Source organism: Phocoena phocoena, chromosome 9, assembly GCF_963924675.1.
Source record: "Phocoena phocoena chromosome 9, mPhoPho1.1, whole genome shotgun sequence".
Classification (NCBI taxonomy): Eukaryota; Metazoa; Chordata; class Mammalia; order Artiodactyla; family Phocoenidae; genus Phocoena; species Phocoena phocoena.
In genome coordinates this window covers 86302900-86326805 of record NC_089227.1, presented here as the reverse complement: position 1 = coordinate 86326805, position 23906 = coordinate 86302900, and the positions used below count along the sequence as shown (strand labels likewise).

The following is a 23906-nucleotide window of genomic DNA, read 5'->3' as shown; positions in this document are numbered from 1 at the left end:
CATTAAAAAGCTTTAGCCTTCTGTATTTCAGCTCCTTCTGGGCAGTTTGTTTTAATGAGGGAGACTGACTGTCATGGAGGGTTTCTGTTCTCCTTTAGTGACGACTGTTGCGCAGGGCACAGGCGGGGCCGGAAGTAGAATGTTCAAGAGCGTTGAAATGGGCATGGATCTCCTTGAAAAGGTTTATTTTATTGTTTTTTTTTTTCCTGGTGAGTCTGAACCTCTTCATCAGTTGTCAGACGTGACAGCTTAAGTGTATTGTCGTTGCTTCTGTCCTTATGTAAAATCTAATTCTACTAGTTCTTTTGTTAGTTAAACAGGAGGTAACCACTTAAAAACATTTTATTTCCTCCCTTAGGTGAGGAATGGGTAGGCTCTTTCTTCTTTAACAGTTAAGAAGAAAGAGCCTACCTATTCCTCTTGTCTGACTCAGTGTGTAGCTCCAGAGATCCTGAGTGACTTGGATGGTGTGTTGACAGGAAAAGCTTTAGGTACTGGGGGAATCCCCTTTAGCATATTTACCATCAATGGAGTTGTAGCCCTCCAGTATACAAGAAGTATGTCGCTTAGCTGTCCCCAGGCCAGCTTTGTGATTCAGAGCAGTAAACCTGGGGGACGCTCTGACACAGCCCAGCTCCTCAGTCCCATCTCCTCCCAAGGAGGATGCTTCCAGACAAGTATGCGCTTCACTCAGCTTCCTTGATTCTCTCTCCGAAGTCGGCCCTGCAGGAACATCTACTGAACTTCTCTTCTGCCAGATGCATTCTTTCCCTCCACTCTTCCCAACCTCCAGTTTGTTTTTTTTTCCTAATCATTACCAACACTTAGAGTCTAGCTTTTTGTACTTGATGCAAGTAGTTTGCAAAAGCTTTTGGCCTGAATATTTATAAGACTTTTGCTTACAGTGGGGCTGGAGAATACTGTTAACTCCTGATTATCTGAGAACAAATCATTTTAAATTTGGCATATAAGTTGAATAGTACATTTTTTTCTTTTAGTAAGTACTTCTTTTTATAATGACATTTTTTGTATAACTGTCCTCCTTCCCCCATTAATGTTATTTTTTTGCATCCCAGTAGGAAACTCCTGAAACCTAAAAACATAGGCATTTAACCAATTATCAGGAAAGTTTGAAAGAATCCATGTCTGCTTAGGTTGGTATTTTGTACCATTCTAAAGCAGTATTTCTCAACTGGGGACTTGAATGACAGTGTTCTGGAGAGCACATTGCTGCTAAAAGCTCTAATGGAGGATATTTAAAATTCTCTTAACAAATCCAGCAATAAGACAATTATTTAAATATTTTATTTGTGTGTCTAAGGAGTTTTGTTATTGTCAGTGGAGATCAGGCAAAAGGGCTTCAGTCCCTGATTTGCTTTATCACACATAGGTATATTCCTACCTGCCATGGTGATTAGACATTTATGTAGTTTAAAATTTTTATTCATAGTCATGTAGTATTTAATTTATGCCTATAATGGATTATTGGTTAAAGTCTAGAAACATATGGGACTCTGATGATGAAAAAGCACGTTAATGAACAATAAAAATGATGATGGTTCTGAAAATTAGCTTTAGGGTGCTTTTCACTACATTAGTAAGCCGTATTCATTTGATAAAAATTCTCATATAGCACATTGAGGTGTGCCTATATTTTAATGCTTAATGTTAAAAAGAGAAAAATATGGTGATTTTTTAGTTTTGCTTTTTTTTGGAAATAAAAACTATCCTCCCCCAAATGTATTCGCATTTACAAATAGCGCTCTGAAATCTTCTCTCTTATCTTGTCATTTAGAAATAAAACACAGGTCTAAAATTAAACCCCTTAGTTTACTTAAGTACAAAATGTAAGAGTTCTGAACATTAGATCATGAAAGCAGTTTTTGTTTATTTTTGATATTATATTTAAAAATACTATTGGTCCCCAAACCAAACATAATATGTCAGTTTTGAAATTTTTATTTTTGCATAACGAAAGATTGAAACAAGTTGAATTTTACCTTGATATATTATAAATGCTATAAGAAGATATTATAATAAACCTTGTCATGATCTTAATAGTAATTTATGAGCAAATGTTTTAAATTTAAAATCTCTTTATCATGTGACATACAAATTACAAGTTATTTTAAAAAAATTACCATGGGTTTCTTTTAAGATTGTACTATTGTGAGAAGATTTGCACTTCTAGTAGTGTTTAGAAATGCAGTTGTCCATTGGAATGTGTAGCGGGGAGAAAAGCTTTGGGAAAGGAAATGATACATCTTCCCAGTTTCTGCAATGAGGAGAGTGTATGGGAACATGTACACACTGGCCAGCTTTAAATGACTTTAGCAGTATATTGGCCCTATATTATTATAGGGCTTGGTTCCCTATGTTATTGCATATTTAATTGTAATGACTATCACGTAACAGGGATGCCAAGATCCCTACTTCTTGCTAGGATAAGGATGATTTGAGTAAAAGAGCTCGCCATACTGTAAGACTCCCTTCGAGGGTGTTCTCTTGATGTTAAGCCTTTGAAGGTCTGTCCTGTGCTGCAAGGATGTTTAAAGTTACAGTAATTGTGGATACTCAAAGGGCAACCTAAGATTATTTGAGAGAATCTTACGAAAATGAAGAAATATTACTGCAGTGTGAGTAAGAGAAGCATTTTAAGATTATAAAAGCACAAGTATTGCTCACTTAAAAAAATAAAAGATGTGTTTCAACCAAGCTTGCTATTAAGTGAATATGTTTAAGTGGATTATAATTCTCTATTTACATCTTTTATAAAATTAGACATGCTATATTGGAAAAAAAAGGGCCCCTGGATATAATTTGCATTTCTTAAGAATGCAGCAAATCTGTCATGGCATGCTTAAAATAATTATCTTCTTGTGGAATTTTAACAGTAATGCTAAAAACATTACCAGAAGCTCTAATGTATTAATATTTCACCTAACTTATGCCCAAGCAGACTGTTTTAGACCTAAACTAATGTTTACTTTTCAGCTGTTAGTTGTTGAAGTTCTCTTAGGGACTATTAACATATCAAAGGGAGTATTGAAGTAGTGCAGTTGTTTGTTTTGGGATTTAGGAATCTCTGGAGTTTAACAGCAGAATGTAGAGCAGTGGAAGTGGGGTTCCTAGGTGGAACACCCAGGACAGGATGCTCACGTTGGAGTTTCGTACAGATGTTTGGGAGGGGTGGAGATGGGAAGAGTGAACTTGTGATTTAATCAATTCTTTTGTTTTGAATGCTGCTTAGTGAATTTGCAATAAAAGAAAATCTGTAAAAAAAAAAAAAAGGGGGGGGGAGTAGATTTAGTAGGATTTGTGTTGTATCCTTGCTGCTGTTATGCAGAATGCTGCATGAGAAGAGAGAAGGAAAAAATGTAAGAGCGTTGCTTCACCTAGTCAGATTCTCAACAAAGTTTGAGATAGCTGGAACATTTTCTCACAAAGGTTTAGCTTGCCGGATAGGTGGTGGAAAGTTAGTGAATTGCTAATCTGTAGGTAGTATGATTATGTTAGATTGATATTAAACAGGCAGTAGATGGTGGGATGGAACCTTGAAGAATTGCCAGGGTAGAAAATGAGTAGTCAGTAAATTTCAGGTTATTTGAAATTTGAGGACTGTTTGTGTGGGGTTTTGGGTAAAGTAGGTTTATGGGAGTGGAAGTGTAATCTGATGTGGTATTGGTATATGTCAGAAGGTGATGTGATTCTCACAACATTTTTATTAATGGTTACTTTTATTATACCCACTTTACAGGTGAGAAGACTGAGTCACAGGAAAGCTAATGACTAAAGATGCGAATATAACAAATGGCAGAGCAGGGTTTTAGATCTAGGCAGTCTGATTCTAGAGCTGACATTCTCTTCTAAAGAGGTTGAATAACTTGCTTAAATGACTTACCCTGGTTTGGACAAAGCACCTCATTGATTTTCGCTTCCTCCTATTAGGCATATCTGGATGAGGAGACTTTCCTAGGGCATGTATACAGACTTCTGCCCTCAAGTTTCTTCCACCTCTTTCAAGTATACTCAACGTAGCTAATTTTTTAGCTTCTTCTCTTACGTGTGCATGTTTTTGAGGCTGTCTTTGATTCTTCTAGGTCTGAGAAAAGGTAAATTAGAATTTTGAATTTTTGCCATGTTTTATCAGGGTATATGGGGTAGAAGATAGGTTCCACTATCTAATGGAGACCCCAAGTAACAGTGACTTGAAAAGTTAGAATTTTACTTTTATATAACATTTTGGGTAATTTGATGATTCCTTAATTTGGGCACCCAGGCTCCTTCTGTCTTATTGCTCTGCATCCCTAAGGTGTTTCCCTTATCCATATGGTCCACAATGGCTCCCAGCTGTCCTCTAGCCCATGCCGTGGGGAATAGCTTAGAAGCCGCACGTGCCACGTCCACTCACATATTATTAGTCAGAATGTAGTCATGAGGCTACGTGACTGCAAGCCAGGCTGGAGACTGTTGTCTTTATTCTGATCAGCTCTGTGCCCAAGCATGCATTGCCTTTATGGCAGTCTGTGCTATGATAGTCATTCATAATTTTCTTTGGATTCCCAGGTGAGAGTGGAAAAGGGTAGAGCCAAGATTCTAAGTGCTGAAAATGTTGGTAACCCTGAGACACAAGTTCTTGTCGAAATAAAGCTGAGTTATGTTGGAATATTTTGGTTACAAACACTTCACTTTTCTCACATGTCTGAATTCCTGTTTGGATTTTAGTTACTCCTGATTTATCAGCATGGATGAAAAATTGAAAAGACTTGATATTTTCAGTTTATATCCAAACTGCATAAACAGCATCTGAGGATTCCTCTAATACTGCAAGGAGTGAATAATTTAGTTTGATTTTCCTTTAAACCCAAATAAATAAGATAAGCTGCAGTATCTGTTATAGTGTCCCATCATTTGTCATTGCTACCCTATCTTGAAAGCTTTGTGAAAAGTGATGGTTTTGATGTTTGTTGTTGAGGTACAATTCCCACAAATAGGTATTTAAAACCTTTTCATCTTAGCCAGTGATTGCAGTGTGTGCATGCACTAAGCAACTTAAAAAAATGAAAATTTGGTACATTGAATAATAGCTTTTACTAGAAATGCTTCAGGCCCAGTGAGAAGTTGTCAGATTCCATTTTAAGGAAACAAAGCTAAATTTTGATACATATTTCCTACTAAGTATAACTCTAGTCAGCAAGCAAAGAACATTGAATGTTTTATTTTACTAGTGGTAACAAGAATGTAATGATAGATATAATAGTTAAAGTTTATAGTTGATGTTATATTTTCTTTTAGCCTATGCCTGTGTGGAATAAAATAGGTCTCTATTGTCTGTTTCACAGCCCAAATGGACATTTTATAGAGTGATTTTGTAGAACACCCCAAAATATAGTGACACTTTGTAGCAGTGACTGCTACATGTGGGAAGTGTATCTCCATGGAGCTTCACCATCGTTATGTTGTGAATATTTGTTGCTGATGTAGAAAATCCTATCAGTGGTTATCTTTCATTCCTTTTATCTGTCTTAGCTTAACCTCAGCTGATTGCTTAAGTCAGTGACTAAGAATTTTTCATCAGCTGTCCTTGGTAGCATATCATTCATCTTACTAGGGCTACTGGTGTTATCAATTGAAAAATCTAAATGGAAGACAAAAAATTAAATGCTACTTGAAAAACTGAAGTGAAAAGAGAGTATTTTGGCTAAGATTTCCCCCCATTTTCTACCTATGTTTAATATGGCCATCTTTTTTCTGGCACTTTGAATTTCATCATTTTCATTCCATAAGAACTCTTTGTCAAATAGCCCTTGTTGTGTGGTATGCCTCCAGACAGTGTAATAAGAAACTGTGTGCTAGAAATAATGCTCCCCCAGACTTTATTATAGTAATGGTGTGTGATTGTTTTTTCTTTGAGTAATTTGCCTTTTAAGAATACATAGTCTGTTTTGGGGGAAAGCAGGGGTGGGGGTGATTGATGGTGGTAGCATGAATTGGGAGATTGGAATTGACATATACACTAATATGTGTAAAATAGATAACTAATAAGACTCTGCTGTATAAAAAATAAATAATAAAAAATAAGAAGCTTAAAAAAAAAGAATACATAGTCTCTTTTAATGCGGTGTAGGCAGGATGGCTGTGGGGTAAAAGGAAAAAATGAAAACCAGTTTTGTTTTCTTGAATCTTGTGGTGCTCATTTTGGGGACACTTTAATCCCAGCCAGCTCTCTTTTGGTGTAAATGTGGTTTGAACTTCTGTTAGCTAAACTGATATAATTTGTACATTTGATGTTCATGATTGACTTGATACAGGGTTTCTGTAAAAACTGGAACTTTTCTTAAAATGATTATGAATGTAAAAATGTGTTTTTGGTAAAAAATACTGTTAAGTATAAAGAGAGAAAGAAAAATTCAAAGATAATCATTATCATTTTTGTATATCATTCCAGGCCACATATGTGTATGTATTTCTTGTGCTTTTTTCAGAGCTGGATGTATATAAAACAAAATGAAGAGCAACAGTATTTTCAGTTTAGTATCTAGTCCTTTTCACTTGTGAGAATATTTTCCTGGGATTAATATTCTTTAATAACTGTTTCTTAATATTAGCTTAATATTTTATTATATGGCTGTTGTATTTTACTATTTGACTATTTTCCTGTTTTTCGATATTTAATTTGTTTCCAGGTTTTCATCGTTTTATGTATAAAATATATATTGCTCTTCCTCGTTGTCTTTCTCATTGCCACCAGCCTTCATGTTTCTAAGAGGAAGATTTAATACTCATTTAAACTGGCCATGAAAACGAATTTTTAGACAACACTTGATCAACATCAGTTTTACTTTACCCTTTAGTCTTCTCATCATTCGTCATAATCAGTGACCTTAGCACTGTTCAAAGACAATGAAAGAGATTCAGATTGTCTTGTTACTGTCAGATCAAATTCATTTACAATAAATATGTGAACCTTGGAGATCAGAAGCTAAAATACTTTTATGTAATTGGACCTGGACATCAAGCCAGATCCTAAATTCTCTTGAAAGATGCACCACAAATTCTTTTGTTACATAATCTTTTCTGTAGGTTGAAGAAATTGTAAATCCTAGCATGTTGACATTCTGAAGGATATACAGCTTAAAATAGCCTCTTGCAAACTATAGTATTGGCTCAATGAAATGTTACACAGCATCAATCAGGAGTTTTGCTCGTGGTTCTTCAGTGGAAGGGAGTTCCTGTTTTTGTAATGAGTTCATTTTTGGACTTAAAATATCTCCTCATTTCACTTCATATCATCTTCAAGAGAAACGTCATTGGTAATTTATGGGTAGAGTCAGGAAGAGAACGCAGGTCTCTTTAAACCTGATTCTTTAATTAAAATTTTGTTCTGCTCATTGAGCTCTGTTTTTATGTCCATTTAAAAGAAATCAAATATGACATGCTTCTGTATTTCACAATCCTATTGCGTACACACACACACACACACACACACACACACACACACCACCCATGGTTGCGATTATAAAATGAAGGTCTTTCATGTGTGGCATGTTATATCATTATAATTATTTTATGGCCATGTTTCAGATGCATATCAACTTAAATCTGAACATTTTATCCTTTTAAGGATATTTTTATGTTATATATGAATAATGTCTTAGATTAATTTCTTACTGTTAAATTCTCTATAAATTATATAACTGAGATCAAATATGTTAAAGCCATTTATAAGTGTTAAAGCACAGAGCAAAATCTTATTAGTTTGGATTCATTTAATTTACAGTTTGTCATGAAATTAGAGAAGATTTATGTTTACTCATACAAAACAAGGTGGGGGTGGGTGATGGGGGTAGAAGTGAGGGAGGGTTTAGTAAGAAAATTCCAAGGGGAGATCTCAAATTACTTAGCAAATTATTTTATGGAATCATCACGTACATTGGACATTACTGTTTACAGAGAATAAGTTGGTATTCTGATTATGAGCTTCATTAAAGTAGTTCCTAGGGACCTCTACCTGTAACACTTTTTAAAAGAGTTTAACATAAATTCATTTCTTTTAAAGTATCATGTGTTTAGATTGTACTTATTCTTGCAGCCTTCCTACCATTTATTCTAGATAGTTTCATATTATATGCTGTAGTGAAAGCTAATTTATTTTTGGTTTTTATAGAGAAATTATTCCTTATTAAACCATTCACTTCCTTAATTTTAAAATGGAATCTTTGTGAATTACTATAAGTTAACTTAGAGTTAATAACTTTAAATCCTTTTCTCATTTTCTTTGAATATAAAAATGATATGGCCTTTTTGAACTGTTTGTTCAATATTAATTCTGATATTGTCACCTATGAAACATATAGTTTTAGTTGTCCAAGAGCTATCTGATGTAGGTAGTTTTGATGGAAAGTGTGGCAGCTTGAAATAAATCTGTGCTTGGGAAGTTGTTCTCATAAAGGCATTAATCTGAAAATGTCTGTGAATGCTTAATACATTTGAATAGTTCGGATAGATGGGTATCAACCTGTATCTGTGCATTCTTGTGATATTATAGCAGTGAGCTGGGGTCTTTAGGCTGTAATTTGTACCCACTTTCCATTTCCGTTGGATTCATAATGAAGTCTTTGTCCTTGGATGACATTTTTTGAGGCATCAGGAGAGGGAAAAAATAGTATGATGATTAGCACAAAGTGATGTTGGATACCAGAAGGAAAATCGAGATGATCTGTATGAGTGGGACTGGGCAAATGTGACTTTGGTGAGTATGGAGAGAGAGGAAGCTGGTAATACTTGGGCACCTCGAGGCAGAGATCCCATGGGAGGAAGGCACTTTGCTGTCATCTCCAAATATTTATCTGTGTTTGAAAAGTGCATTACTGTAATTGCATTATTTGGGACTGTCAGTTGTCATACAAACCTTAAAGTAGCTAGGTTTCTCATGGTTATCTTTTTTTTATCAGGGTGAGTATTTTAGCCTGGTCTAAGGCAGTGGTGCTCAGTGGTGGGGCAGTACTGCTTCCAGGGAGGCATTTGGGAAATGTGTGGGGGAGCTGCTGGTGTTTAGTGGGGTGGGCAGGGATCTAGACATCTTGCAGTGCCTCGGATAGTTCTGCCCCCTTGAACGATTGTCCTGTGCCCTCGATTTCAGAATGTCCCATCAGAAATTCACATAGCTGAAAACCCGCTTACCCAGCCCAGAACTTAAGTGTTTTATGTATCAACAGAAAGTATGTTTTCCGTGGTTTTAAGATACACTGAATTTTCTGGGAATGCAGCTGCTCTGTTGCAATAACTGTAGCTATTGCATTTGTGGTGGCTTAACTTATAAGCTCAAGAGTCGGACTCTTTTATTTTATCTACTGTAGATTTGAGCATTTACATAGTAAATTGCCATTATTCGTTATAAATTAGTTTCTTTTTATTTCTTTTTTTAATGTTACACTTAGGGTATTATATTGATTAAAACTCTCGTGTCTGTATTATCCATTTATTTTCAGCATAGTAAAGGGAGTATTACAAAATATTTGCTACAGAAAGGCAGCATAGGGGCTGACAAGGGAGAAAACCACGGTCTGAACAAGGACCTTTTATGTCATCCCAGGTGTTCTGAAGGATTTACATCCTGGAGCCTTATATAGCTCATGGTGTAAGTTACACAAATGAACCACTTCTGAAAGACAAAGTGTTCCACCTCCTTTCTCTGTATAACATTGGTATGAAGGAAATTTGTGGATCATTAGGGATATAATCATAATAAATGTTTTTACTCTTCTGTTCAGTCTAACTTGACTGTGGATAATTTATTTTACTTTTAGAAAAAAGGTTAAGTACGTTCTTGCATTTAAAGATAGGACAGGGCCTTTGTTCTTGAAATTCTTGTGCACAGTCTTGTGTCTTAAAGATGGTGAAGTCGTCTGTGATCAGTGAATTCACAGAGCTTCCACAGTGCTTCACAGAGAATTATTTTTGTTCTATTAGAGATTATGACCACTTACGACTACATTGAAATAGTGTTTTCGGAACAATAGGTGGATATTCGTTAGATGAAGGAAAAAATAACAGGGTTACAGATAAAAGAGAGGCTGACCTAATTATCACAGTGTGAATTAAATAAAAAATACAAAGCACGGGGTATTGCACAATAGTTTAATGAGAAGTGTTATACCAATATGTATTATGCTGTCTCACAGTTTTAATATATTTGAACTACCATAAATAACATATGAATCAAGCATGGGTGTAAAATCTGCTTTATTTAAAACTTCCCAGGAGAGGCCGTTTTTCTGCAGCGGTTAGCTTGTGGGTTAAATAGGTCCTTTTTGGCATCGCACCCTAATGGGCTGTAAATGAAGCCACTGAAGCCCAGAGGTCTGACTATATGTGATCCTCCAGCTATTTCTGCTGCCTAGTAGTGGACCAGTATCTAGAAATAGGACTCTTTTTTTCCCCCTTATAAAAAGGGCCGTAATTGGGTCAGAACTTTTATTTTCATTTAAAAGAAGAAAAGTCATGAGATTGGAGTTAGTTGACATTTCCCAGGGCTGTAGGTGGATTAGAAGATAGATTTTATTTTCAGACTTTTGAGTCTTTTGATTTCCTCGGGCTTTGATTACGTGCAAAGATACATTTAAAGTCTCCCTTAGAAAATAGTGTTGGTCAGAGTTTGAAGTACTAAATATTTTAGTTGAATTTAGGAATTTTGTTAGCAGTTAATGGATTTTTTGGATAAAATACAGTTTTTATTGCTAAAAAGCACACACTAGTTCATAACAGTAGGAAGAAGGAAGAATGATTTATGACTCTAAGTATTGGAATGGTTTTGACTTTCTATTTACCAAAGCAAGTTACTTAGGTAAGGACATTAGTCTTGGTTAAAGCTTTTTAGCACATGGAAGTAGGCTTGTCCACTGTTTTACTGTTATAAAATATACGTTTTAAAAAATGTGCTATGAACCTTGCTTGCATCAGTGTGATAATTAGGAAGGTGGACTGAAATATGATATGTCAATGTGAATTGGTCTGTGTTACTGTACAACCAGGTATTGAATAATGTATACATTTTACTCTAAATTACTTTCGAGCAACAATCACTAGCATTCATCAGTGTTTTATAATTTAGTTGCAGATTACTGATTATGACTGCCCTTCAAACACGCACAGATCTCCACCAATTGTGAAAATAATCTTTTATTTATAATTTTTCCACCTCATTCCTTTTTGTTCATTTCTAAACTTGAAGAGAGGCCTATAATTACTGCCTTCCGTTGTCCTCCTCCCACTGATTCCTGATGCCCAAACCATCTGATTTCCATGCACTCCCTGGGATGACAGGTAATTGTAAGCCATGCTGCCAGATCTTCCTCCTTCCTGAACCTGGACTAGGCCTTGGAGTCCTGCACACAGCACCCCAGGCCGCTGCTGCCAGTTGATCGGAATTGGCACATGAGATGAAATCTGTTTATCATTTCTGCACATGGTACCTTGGTTCATTTCTTCCATTCCATTCCATTCCATTCCATTCCATTCCTTCTTTGTGTCTAATGATGTTCTTCTTTCTCTCCTCTCCTTCATCTGATGAATTCTTAAGGCCTATTCCTAGCCTTCTACTCTTTTCTCTTTATACATTTTATTTTTTTACAAGAGAATTCACTGAGCTGAGATCTGTAACAGTCATTCCCAAATCAGCATTTCCAGCCAAGTCTCAAATCAAATCTGAATTTCAGGTTCAAATATCTAATTGCGTACAATTCCATGTGGTGATTCTACCATTACTTTCAATTGACTGTGTCTGAAACTGAACTCATTATCTTTCTTCCCCAAACAGCCTCTCCTTCTTTCCTTAATTGACCATCATGGGTATTAGTTTTCTGGCATCTGGGTGCACCTTTGACTTCTTTCTCTTTCATCTCTCGGTCAGTAACAGATGACCAGTTTTTCCCATGAAAGCCCTTGCATCTTAGACTCCATCTTTATGGCCAGTATCCTCATCACCTTATGCCCGTGTCTCTCAAACTTGAGCAAACATCTGAAATGGTGGGCTTGTTAGCACACAGATTGCTGGGCCCCTCCCCCCAGGGTTTCTGATGTATAGTTCTGGGGTGAGTCTGAAATATTTGCATTTCTAACAAGTTCCAAGTGATGCTGCTGGGGGATGGGGGGCGGGGGCGGGGCTGGGCAGAGAAAATGAGGCTGTACTTTGAGAACCACTCATTGCTTTACGCTTTCCCCATCCAGTTAATCTGCATATCTTTGCCAGATTAGACTTCTTGTAATGCCCCATTTCACTGCATTATTTTCTTTTTTTTTTTAACATCTTTATTGGAGTATAATTGCTTTACAATGGTGTGTTAGTTTCTGCTTTACAACAAAGTGAATCAGTTATACACGAGTTCCCATATCTCTTCCCTCTTGCGTCTCCCTTCCTCCCACCCTTCCCATTCCACCCCTCTAAGGCGGTCACAAAGCACCGAGCTGAGCTGATCTCCCTTTGCCATGCGGCTGCTTCCCACTAGCTATCCATCCCACGCTTGGTAGTGTATATATGTCCATGCCACTCCCCTACCCCGTCACAGCCTCCCCCTCCCCCTCCCCCTATCCCCAAGTCCATTCTCTAGCAGGTCTGCATCCTTATTCCTGTCTTACCCCTAGGTTCCTCATGACCTTTTTTTTTTTCTTAGATTCCATATATATATGTGTTAGCATACGGTATTTGTTTTTCTCTTTCTGACTTAACTTCACTCTATGACAGACTCTAGGTCCATCCACCTCACTACAAATAACTCAGTTTTGTTTCTTTTTATGGCTGAGTAATATTCCATTGTATATATATATGTGCCACATCTTCTTTACCCATTCATCTGTTGATGGACACTTAGGTTGCTTCCATGTCCTGGCTATTGTAAATAGAGCTGCAGTGATCCTTTTTGACCTACCTCCTAGAGAAATGGAAATAAAAACAAAAATAAACAAATGGGACCTAATGAAACTTAAAAGCTTTTGCACAGCAAAGGAAACCATAAACAAGACAAAAAGACAACCCTCAGAATGGGAGAAAATATTTGCAAATGAAGCAACTGATGAAGGATTAATTTCCAAAATTTACATGCAGCTCAATAACAAAAAAACAAACAACCCAATCCAAAAATGGGCAGAAGATCTAAATAGACGTTTCTCCAAAGAAGACACACAGATTGCCAACAAACACATGAAAGAATGCTCAACATCATTAATCATTAGAGAAATGCAAATCAAAACTGCAGTGAGGTATCATCTCACACCGGTCAGAATGGCCATCATCAAAAAATCTAGAAACAATAAATGCTGGAGAGGGTGTGGAGAAAAGGGAACCCTTTTGCACTGTTGGTGGGAATGTAAATTGATACAGCCACTATGGAGAACAGTATGGAGCTTCCTTAAAAAACTACAAATAGAACTACCATATGACCTAGCAATCCCACTACTGGGCATATATCCTGAGAAAACCATAATTCAAAAAGAGTCATGTACCAAAATGTTCATTATTTTCATTTTTAAACAACTGTCCATGATGCCCTATTAATATTTCTTACCCAAACTCTTGCCTAGTTTTCAAGGCTCCTCACAATTGAGCATAATTTACCCTTCATTTTTTTTTTCTTACAAACAAGCTTTGTTTGGTTTCCTTTCCATCTGTCTAACGTACGTCCTTGCTTGTGTCCCTCCTCCTTCATGAAATACTCCATGACCACAGCCCGCCTTTGTAAGTGTCATTAATACTAAACCCTCAAAGTACAATTTTAATAACTCAGACTCTTATCTCCTTAATGGTAGGGACCATATGTCTCCGTCTCTTATAAAGCCTAGCATAGGATTAAGTCAATGTGGATTTACTACCTAGTGAATTCATTGATTTCCCTAGTTTGTGTATTCCTTGAGGTCACTTGATTTGGGAGAAAATAATTAAACAAACAAAAATAACTTCATATAGTTGACCATAGAATAGAAACCTGAGCTTAAGCATTAACATAAACCTTATAGCCAGTACAGTAAGCTTACAATGAATACCCATCCTTCTCTCCTTTTTAAAAAATATACTGTTGGTAGTGGTGGCTCAATTTTCTGTACAGGAGGGTCCACAGGAACAGAAACCTGGTGGTGGTTGGTGGTGGCGGCAGTGGCGTGGAGAGTTGGGGAAAAGGTGCTTATTTGTCTTGAATTTCTTTTTTGAATGGCAGTCCACATTTTTTACTTAGATTATATGCGATTTTGCAGAGTGTGTGCTATGTTTTTTCTAAATCGTCCCTAAGCTACCCAAAAAGTTGGTGTATCATTTCACCTAATGACTGATGTTTGACTCCACAGATCAAACGATTAACACATTTTTATTGAACATCTGCTATGTGCCTAGAAGAGCCTGCACAATATTCCTCCCTCTCCCACCCTGTCCTTCCTTCCCTCTTTATTTTTGCTTTGTCTGTAAAGCCTAGAGGATGTTTTTGTTAGTTTGCAGGGTATTTGACAGACAGTTTTTCCAAATGAGTGGAGTGTCACTTCAGAGGAACAATTGGCAGTATATGTTGTCAACGATAGACCCTTTTATTCTTTCACCTTCATGTTATCGGGCTTTAAGGGGAAGTGGAGGCTCAAGCATGAATTCAGTCCCATTTAACACTGCTGTATAAGGGGACGGCTGTTGGAGATTTTCTAGTTTGGGTTCTCATTTTATAGAGGAGACAGCTTCGGCCTAAAGCAATGATGTGTTTTTGAGCAAAATCACAAAAACGAATTGTGGCAAAACCAGGGCTAGATGGGAACCGCCTTTATTTCCAGCTTGGTCCTCTTTGAATGTCATGAGTCTTTATGGAGAAGCCTTTGAATGCAGCCACACTCAGGACTGTTGGAAAGAAAGAAACAGGTTTGGGTGGTTTTGGTACTTCATTTGGGGTTGGAGATTTAACGCTGTTGAATTGATAGTTTTATCTCCAGTGAACAAAATACATCCATTTGTGAAACAAACAAAAAAATTAAGCTATGCATCAAAAAGCAATATCCAGAGGTAATTATTATTTTTTAATTTAAATTATAGATCTTATTTTCCTAGAGGCTTTGTGAGGTCTTGCAACTATTATTCAGGATATTAAGACATGAAATACTAGGTGTATCTGATTCTCAATACTGGTTTTATGAATTGTCTACTTAAAGATGTGGAAACTGTAGAATATGAGTGATGAGCTTGTCTGTTGCTATACAGCATCTGCAGTCTGGTATTGATCTTTGTTTTCACATAGAATGTATTGTGGAGCTGGTTTCCACGAGTGCTTGTTGTGAAGCAAAACAATCAAATGGACATTATTTGCATATTATGCCATTCAAATTAGAAATTTATGAAGGTATATAAATCCTGGTGGAGCAATAATACTACAAAATAAGCCATTAACCTGATACAGTTAATGTTTAGGTTGCCAAACTGTAACACGGTGTCTTCTCATTTGATATTTATGGTTTTGAAACTGCAGTTAAGGATTTTCATTCCAACATTGTCGTTAGCTTTAATGTATAAGTGGCCTCAGTTACCCTGCCGGGTATCTAGACAAATGGCATTTTTTTGAAGGCAGTCTTAGGGTACGTTATCCTTAAGGTGATAGTAAATGTTATTGTCAGCTGAATATCATCATACTTAACACACTCTGTGTGTGTGTTTAACTCAGGTTTGTCTGCTAACTAGATGGTGCCACAAATGGATAATGGCAAACTGTTACATGTTTCTTTCTGACCCCTGAGATTTATTCTAGCCATCTTTTGACTCTTCTAATCAAACTCTGTACCTTTTATAAGATAAGGAGCAAGACAAGAATTATCCTGCAACCCACATGCTGTGAGTCATTTACTTCTGATAAACTGTGTTGTATTTCATTGATTGCATGGATGCTTCCGTTATTATTTTTTAAACAATCAGTGCTTTTTTTGTATTAATGAATTTATTGAAATTATAAGATTAATGGATATTTCTGTGGAGCTGAAAATTTAATTTGGCTGTATCTTACGGTATAAGCTTTGGCTCAGCTATCTCAATCCTGGCAGAGTCCAGTGTTTATCTAAAATCTGCTGCTTGTGCTATGCAATTACATACATTTATTTTCTTCTGAGAGTAGATTTTCATAGTTCTCTTTGGTGTTTTTAAACTAGCATATGAAAATAATAGGGCTTATAAAATTGGACATGGTATGTATCAGTAAATGGTAAAACCAGAAAGAAATGGAATAAAGGAAAAATCCCAAAGGACCTGACATTTTTCTAATAGGCAAGCCATAATTTTTATTAAGTAACTTGCGGAGATTGTTTCAGAAATACTGTAATTGGGGAGGGAATTATACTGTAAGGATTATGCTAGGAAAATGAAAGAAAGGGAAAGTCATAGCGGAAAACGTTACAAAGGAAATTGGTGTGTCCCTTGAGGTCCAGGGAATCTGTGTAAGTCTCCAATCATGGTTGTATTTTCAGTCTTTGTTTTTTTCATAGATGATGAGCCATTCATGAAGTCATTTCATCTTTTGGAGTCATTTCTGTCCACCATTCAAGGAACTGTCTTAAATATAGTGTCCCATCTTCTCTACCCCTTCCCTCTCTACCCCTCGTTTAACCAGTTTCTGAAAACAGAATTAGGACCCTGTCATGTAACATAGAACACAGGTGAGGTGTAATAAATGTATGCTACACTTTCTCTGAGAATTAAGACCATGGTATTCACAGTTCCTAAGAATACTAAGAATCATGTAGTATAAGGTTAGGGGTTTTTTATTTGATCCTGAAATTAGAAATTAGAGATTCTTAGAATTTCTTAAGAATTTAACTTAAAAATTTAGAATGTGGCTAAGGGGAGCAAAAGATTGCTAGGCGGTCAGTAAAGCTGCCTTTGGACTAACCAAAACATTTGTTTAGAATGTTGTTTACTAAAAACGAACAAAAATTTGAGCTGCTTTTAATACAAATATTTCTTATTTTCAATAGTAGTTTCAAATAAAGGGTTTAGGGCCGACTTGCTCTAACCAGGCCATTGTAATGCTTGATTTTTTTCTCACGTGTTTTATGGTTAGTGTTGTATCACCTATAACTAACTGACAAAATGCCAGTCTTTGTGTTCATTGAGGAAAAAAAAATCGCTTCTGAGAACATTTTAGCAAGTACAGAGTACAAGTGTGTGAAGAAAGCATCCTTTTGTCTTAATACATTTTAAAAGGGAAGTGTGTACGTTATGTGAAAGTTTTAGAACCCTACTTACTGAGCCGGAACTTGTTTTGCAGGTTTCCGTGGCCAGTCTGATTTATATGGCTTGAAAGTTTCTCATTTTTACTTTTTCTCATTTCACAAACTCTGCCAGTCCTCAAAGATCTACGGGAAACTCACTGTGCTAATAGGCAAAGTTGGCCTTTCTGTGCTTCTTTTAAAGTAGTCTATCCTGAAACACTGACCTTTTAGTTTAATAACAGTTTTATTTGAGAGAATGTTCAGATCCTGAAGCTGAAAAGAGTGTTTTCAGAAAAGCCATTTTGAATATTGGTCTCCAAATGGTATATCTTTTTCCCTTATGCACTTTGGACCAGACCTATCAGAAGAAATATGTTGTTGCTTTCTGTATTCTATTGATTGAAAAACAAATAACTTGAAACTTAGATTTGCTCAAAACCCATTACCACGCTGGTTTATTTTCCTGCCTGGGCTTTGAATTGCTATTTTAGATTTTAAACTCTTTATGCTTGGTCATGTTTTATCTTTTGTTATTTTAAATTCTCCATTATAGCTAAGGTAATTACTTTTTCAGCTGTGACCTTGGACGTGAGACCCAAAAGTTTTGTGTGTTTGTGTGTGTGTGTTTCTTTTCCAGAAATAGCTAGGGCGTTAGAGAGACAGCTATGCTTTAGTCCTTTGACCAGAAGTGATGTGAGCTAGCCGGTCCCTTGGGCATGTCTTCTTCAGTGGCTTCTGGAGCTTCCCTGACCTTTGCATCCCTTGTGCTTCCTCTTCCCATCTTTCTCCCTCCCCTCTTGGCCTCCCTAGGTGATACCACCATTATCTCCATCTATCAGTATTTACCGCCTCACCCCCACGGCAGGTGGCTTGGCAGGCATGAGAGGTAGGAGTGTATATAGAGAAGGAAGACAAGCCTTGAAGCTGCGTTTCCTTCTCTGCAGTCTCTCTTGCATGGCTACCTTCCCAGCCACCCAGCTGGTCGCCATGTGGTAATGGAGTCCTTACTGTTCCCTTCCAGGTTTATCACATCATCATGAAAAGCTCACTGCTGATTTTGGCTCTTCCCCTGGTAGCAAGCCCTTATGTAAGAGGCATACAATGCACTACTAAGATATGTTGTATCAGCTCACTTAGAAAACGGATCTCACTGCTTCATGCTTAGACCTGGTGTACCAAGGTCTTACTGAAGCCTAGTTTTAATTGAGTGAAATTCAGTTGAATTGTGATTGAGAATTTGATCGAATTTTGCATGAGAAAAATTTTGCTGCAATAATTTGAAGTAATCAGGGGAATTTGTGTGATTTTTCACATGGTCTGACTGTGGGTTGATCCTAACTGGTATGTACACTTCAGAGTATAGTTTGATCAGGTAGTACTAATTGGGTGAAATATTTGTCTCAATTTTTGCTACTAATAGAGCTTGAAAAAATGTGTCACGTTGTTTTGCTTGTTTATAAGAAGGAGATGAAAATGTGAAAATCATCACCTTATAGAGTGCATAGCTGAGAACTTCATAGCCAGCTGACACCTATGTAACCTACCCGGTTTTGTTTTTGGATGAGGAAATCAAAAGTCAGATAGGTTAACTGATTTATCTAAAGTCTAGCTAATAGAAAAACAAAGACTATCCATATCCAGACTCCTTGCTGAGCTCTTACTGTCTGTAATTTCTCTAGTGGGATTTGTATTATTTTGAACGTTTAATGCTGAAAAAAAAAGTCTTAAGATTTGCCTGAATCAGACAATTCCCTGTTCTAGTTTTAATTAATTAATTTTGTGTGACCACTAATCTACTTCCTTTGTCTACAGATTTGCCCTTTCTAGACATTTCATATCAGTGGGCACATACAATATGTGACCTTTTGTGTCTGGCTTCTTTCACTTAGCACAATGTTTTCAAGATTCATCCATGTTGTAGCATATATTAGTACTTCATAACTATTTATGGCTGAATAATATCACACTGAATGGATATACTACATTTTGTTTATCCCTTCATCAGTTGATTAGCATTTAGGTTGTCTTCACTGTTGGGATATTGTGAATAATGCTGTCATAATACTCATGTACACGTTTCTGTGTAGACATATTTTCAGTTCTCTTGGATATATACAGTACGTAACTGTGGAATTGCTGGATAATATGGTAACTTTGTTCAGCATTTTGAGAAACTGCCAAACTATTTTTATAGTGACTGCATCATTTTACGTTCCCACCAGCAATGTGTGAGGGTTTCAATTTCTCCACATTCGCACCAGCACTTGTTATTGTCCTTTGGATTATAGTGGGTTTGAATTGGTAAGTCATTGTGGTTTTGGTTTGCATTTCCCTAATGATGAATGCTGTTGAGTGACTTTTCATGCAGTTATTGGCCATTTGAATATCTTCTTTAGGGAAATGCCTATTTATGTCCTTTGCCCATTTTTAATTTCGTTGTCATTTTATTGTTCTGTTCAGTTGTTCTGTTGTAAGAATTCTTTGTATATTCCGGATACAAGCCACTTGTCAGCTATATGATTTGCCAGTATTTTCTCCCATTCTGTGGGTTGTCTTTTCACCTTCTTGATAATGTTCTTTGATGTTGTTGTTTTCTGATAGTCCACAAATAAAAGAAGACATCCTTAGGACCTTTCATGTATCTTCTTTGTTATTGCCCAGTGTCAGCTAAATTTTAAAGTTTTTGCATATCCTATTGTAATTCATTTTTTGCATATTCCGTAAGGCAAGGTGCTTATAATGCAAGATTATCAAATAAAATGTCATTGAAGAGCAGAGAGTACTGTCTAGTTTCCATCTAGTAGGCTCAACCAGTTGAAATACTTGTTAGGTCCTGTGTGTATTCCTAGATCTTAAGTGTTTCTGGTGCTTTCTTGGTCATAATTTTGGGTAGTGGGTTTTGGGTACTGAAGAGGAAAGAGTCCTTGCTTATTTCTTATGGAAGGCTCTTAAAGAGTATGTAAAATTTGTCTATTTTATTTGCTATCATAGCTGTAAGAATCTTACAAAACATATTGTACAAAATCTTCTAATTGGAAAGACCAGATGTTTCAGATCAAGTCATTAGGTATTTAGAAAGCTCCAGCCGTGTTCTCAGCACTGTTCTGTCTCTCTCTCCAATTGTTGGCACTTGAATTTGAATGACGTTTTCCAAAAAATATGGTTTTAAATATGAGTCATAAATTCCCTTTTTTGTAAATCATAGAAAAATGAATGTAACTACAAATGATTTTCTTTCTCTAATAAGTGATTTTTTAAAATGTTTAATTATCAAAGTAGGAATGTTTTGGTGTCATTTTCCTCTCTGAAGTCCCTTCCTTATACCCTCTCCTCCCCCTCTATGCAGTTGTCAGACTTTAATGGTAGGACATCATTTTAAAGAATTTGTACTTAATGGCTCAGTCCCACTGGGCAGTAAGCAGCTTCTTGAGTTTATTATAACTTCTGGCAGGTGTGGAGATTTCTAGGCCACCAGGGAACTCTTGATTAAATTACTCTTGAAGTGCACTAATTGGTCTTTTCCACCCTGCTTAGGTGGTTCCAAGGAGACACTGACCAGCTGGCAAAACTTTGCCTATTAAGATCTAGTCTCAGCTTTGTCTTCCTGAGTGTTCTTATGCTTTTGTTTAAAGAAGTCACTTGTTTTATCTCCTTCCCCTCTTTATTGATTTTAGTTTCTGATGAAGAATTGAAAAGAAGAGTGGCTCAGGAGCTGGCATTGGAGGAGGCCAAGAAAGAATCTGAAAATCAGAAACGGTGAGCTTCATGCTGTTTGAGACAGATTTTGGCAGACTAGTCATATTTATGGAATATTTTTGGAGAAGAATGATTATAATAAGACTCATCATTTGTATTTGGCTGAACATGTATGAACGTGGCTGTTTTTGGTTTTGTATTGTGCTTGTTAAAGCCCTAGGTTATCCCCTTCCCAAACTCAATTGTAAATGACCATTTCTTGTGTGCTTCTTAGTTGCATGAATAATTGAGCCCTGTTTTTTCAATATGTGAGAAGTAGTTCTTGAGGATTCTCCTGGCACTTCTCAGGCTAGGTTCAAAATTAATGAATATATTTATGATTGAAAATTACATCGTCTTATGGGTATTAAGGTTAACAATATTGTAGCTAATAATGAATGTTATATGTTATAGATAGTACCCATGTTAGTAAGTAGCACTGATTAGTAGTATGCTCACTTAAAAAAATCAAAGACGTTACAGATAAGTGTAAGGTTGAAAAAACAAAATCCTCTGTAATTTCATCCTACAGAGATAACCACTCTTGAACATTTCATTCCTCTAGATTTTTTTGTATACATCTATATTATTGTTGTCATTATTACTACTACTAACAATAGCTGCTAAAAGAATGTTCACTGAAATGTTTTTGTAATAGAAAACTGGAAGCAATCCAGATGCCCATCATGGAGGGCTGCATGAGTGAATTATGGTACACAGAATTTTGTTACAGTGGAATATTAGACAGTCAAGTAGATCTTATGTGCTGACTCAAAAAGATGTTGAAAGGCTGTAAACTGAAAAGAAAGCAATATTCAAAACAACATAGATAATTTTTTTTTTGGTAAAAGTACTACTTTTTAAAGACTTAAAGTATATACTTACTCATAGAAATATGTGGGTACATTTTAATCCAAGATAGAGTCAAGTGCTTTCCATCTGTGCTATTTCTGAAATTGCCATATAGCACAAAGCATTATTATTATATGATTATGCAAATATCTTTCACATGCACAATGACTACTACCAGTAGATGGTTTGTAAGATTGTGTGTGTGTATGTGTGTGTGTGTGTGTGTGTGTGTGTGTGCGCGCGCGCGTTGGGCTGCTTCACTAGTTTGCTTGAGAGAGCTAATGTAAGGAATCTTTGAATTGGATTCTCGTCTTCACTGGCTATAGGGGCTTCAGTGTATAATTTAACCTCTTTGGGCCTTAAATCTTTCATCTCTAAAGTGAGGGTTTATGAAATGTTCTCTAACATTTCTTCTCTCTGACGAAGTGCTAAATAAGCTAGGTCCGATTTGCCTGAAATGTGTAGAACAGGACATGAGTTTTACTGTACATTAAGACCACCATTTTTCTCAGGAAAGAGAGAAGGCTCATGGCTTAGGGTTTTAAAAATCAAGATGTAGTTAGTACTGCTAAAAGTGTCTACGCATATTTCAATAGTTTCCCACGCAGCACTTCATAATTATTTAATTGGGGTTAGGTTGATGGAGTATATAATTAGATAGTGAAGTTAAAATATTCAGAAAAATTCAGACCATTTTTATTAAGAAGCAGAGAAAATCAATGTGTTATGGTAGAATTCCTTGTCTTTGAAATTTTATTACTTTTAATTGAATTTTATTTTAATAAGGAATTTTTGGTTAGACCTTCATATTTACTTTGCTTATTATATTTCACATAGGAATTTTTTGTCTTCCTTTCTTCCCCTATGGTACAGGCTTTTGTTACAGTAATTCTCACTGTGGTGGGGTTTTTTTTTCCCCCTCCATGACTTAGCTCCCATTTGTTCTCCTGTTCTATGAAAGGTAAAGGGCAGATGAGATGGATACAAGGTGCCAGTGAGGGCTGATTTCATCTCTCATGTGGACTGGGGTTGGCAGCCTAGCTGTAATCTGGGACAAATGACTACTGATAAAGAATTTATTTTCTGTCACTTTTAAGGGGAGCAGAGGGTGGTACAGCCTTTTTTATTGTTTTCTCTTTAAAAAATATGTTTTGTTTGAAGCCTTCTTCATGCAAACTTCCAGCTGTCAAATCTTGGCAGAAAGTGTGTTTATCTGTATGATACTTCTTAGAAGAATCAATAGCTATGTTTTTTCTTTTTTCAACCAGAGAAGAAACTTCAGAAAAAGCATTAAAAAGGTTTTCTGTGCTGTCTTTTAAAAGCAACTTTTTGGAGAAACAAAGCATTTATAGATAATTGTATCTGTTGCCTTAATTGAGTAAAGCCTTGGAAGCAGTTTTAGAAGATGGTTCCTTGTGTCCTGGACTGCCAGTGGTATATGCCTGGCTTTCCAAGTCTTCTCTTTTCACCCCAGATGTACCCATAACTGTAGTTGAGTTCCTAAGCCCTTAAGATTGGGGCATAGGCACATGAAAATGTAAGGGATCCAACGTATGCAGAAAGGACTTTGGAAATTATTTCCATTGTGATATTTTTCTTTACAGGATAGTTATCATTTTTAACCTTTTTATTATGGACATTTTAAAACACCTTCAAAAACAGAAGGGTACAGTGAATCCCCATGACACTGTTACAACAATTCTTGTTTCATCTGTACCCCATTCACTCCACCTATATGGTGAATGGTAAGGAGAAGCACCAACATTTTTAATAGGTTGGTGAATTTCATGGCAGGGAAATACTCTGAAATATCTTCTGTCAGGCTAGCTTAATAAGGACCTTGTTTCAGTTAGGTTTTTTTGGTTGAAAGACTGGAACTTAACTCTGGCCAACTTGGGAAGCAAGGAAATTTTTAGAAGAATATTAGATAGTTGAAAGGAATCAAAAGGAAGACTAGAGAACCACTAGGTAGGGAAGAACTGGGTAGTACTTAAAACTTTACACAGTGAGGAGGAAGTAATTCTCCAGGATGACGGTTCCATGGTAAAGGGGAAAGGATGGTGGGTGGCTGAATTTCATTGAATTGAAGATGCCATTGATTT

The 23906-nt window shown here is 36.4% G+C and overlaps 1 protein-coding gene across 2 annotated transcripts in view; it reads left to right on the top strand.

The window, feature by feature from the left end:
• CHCHD3 (coiled-coil-helix-coiled-coil-helix domain containing 3) overlaps positions 1-23906 on the top strand; it is a 289542-nt gene that overhangs the window by 36724 nt on the left and 228912 nt on the right. For both annotated transcript variants that reach the window (XM_065883507.1, XM_065883506.1), the window contains exon 3: positions 20892-20973. In XM_065883507.1, the coding sequence (XP_065739579.1) occupies positions 20892-20973 (82 nt within the window). The remainder of the gene's footprint in view (positions 1-20891; positions 20974-23906) is intronic.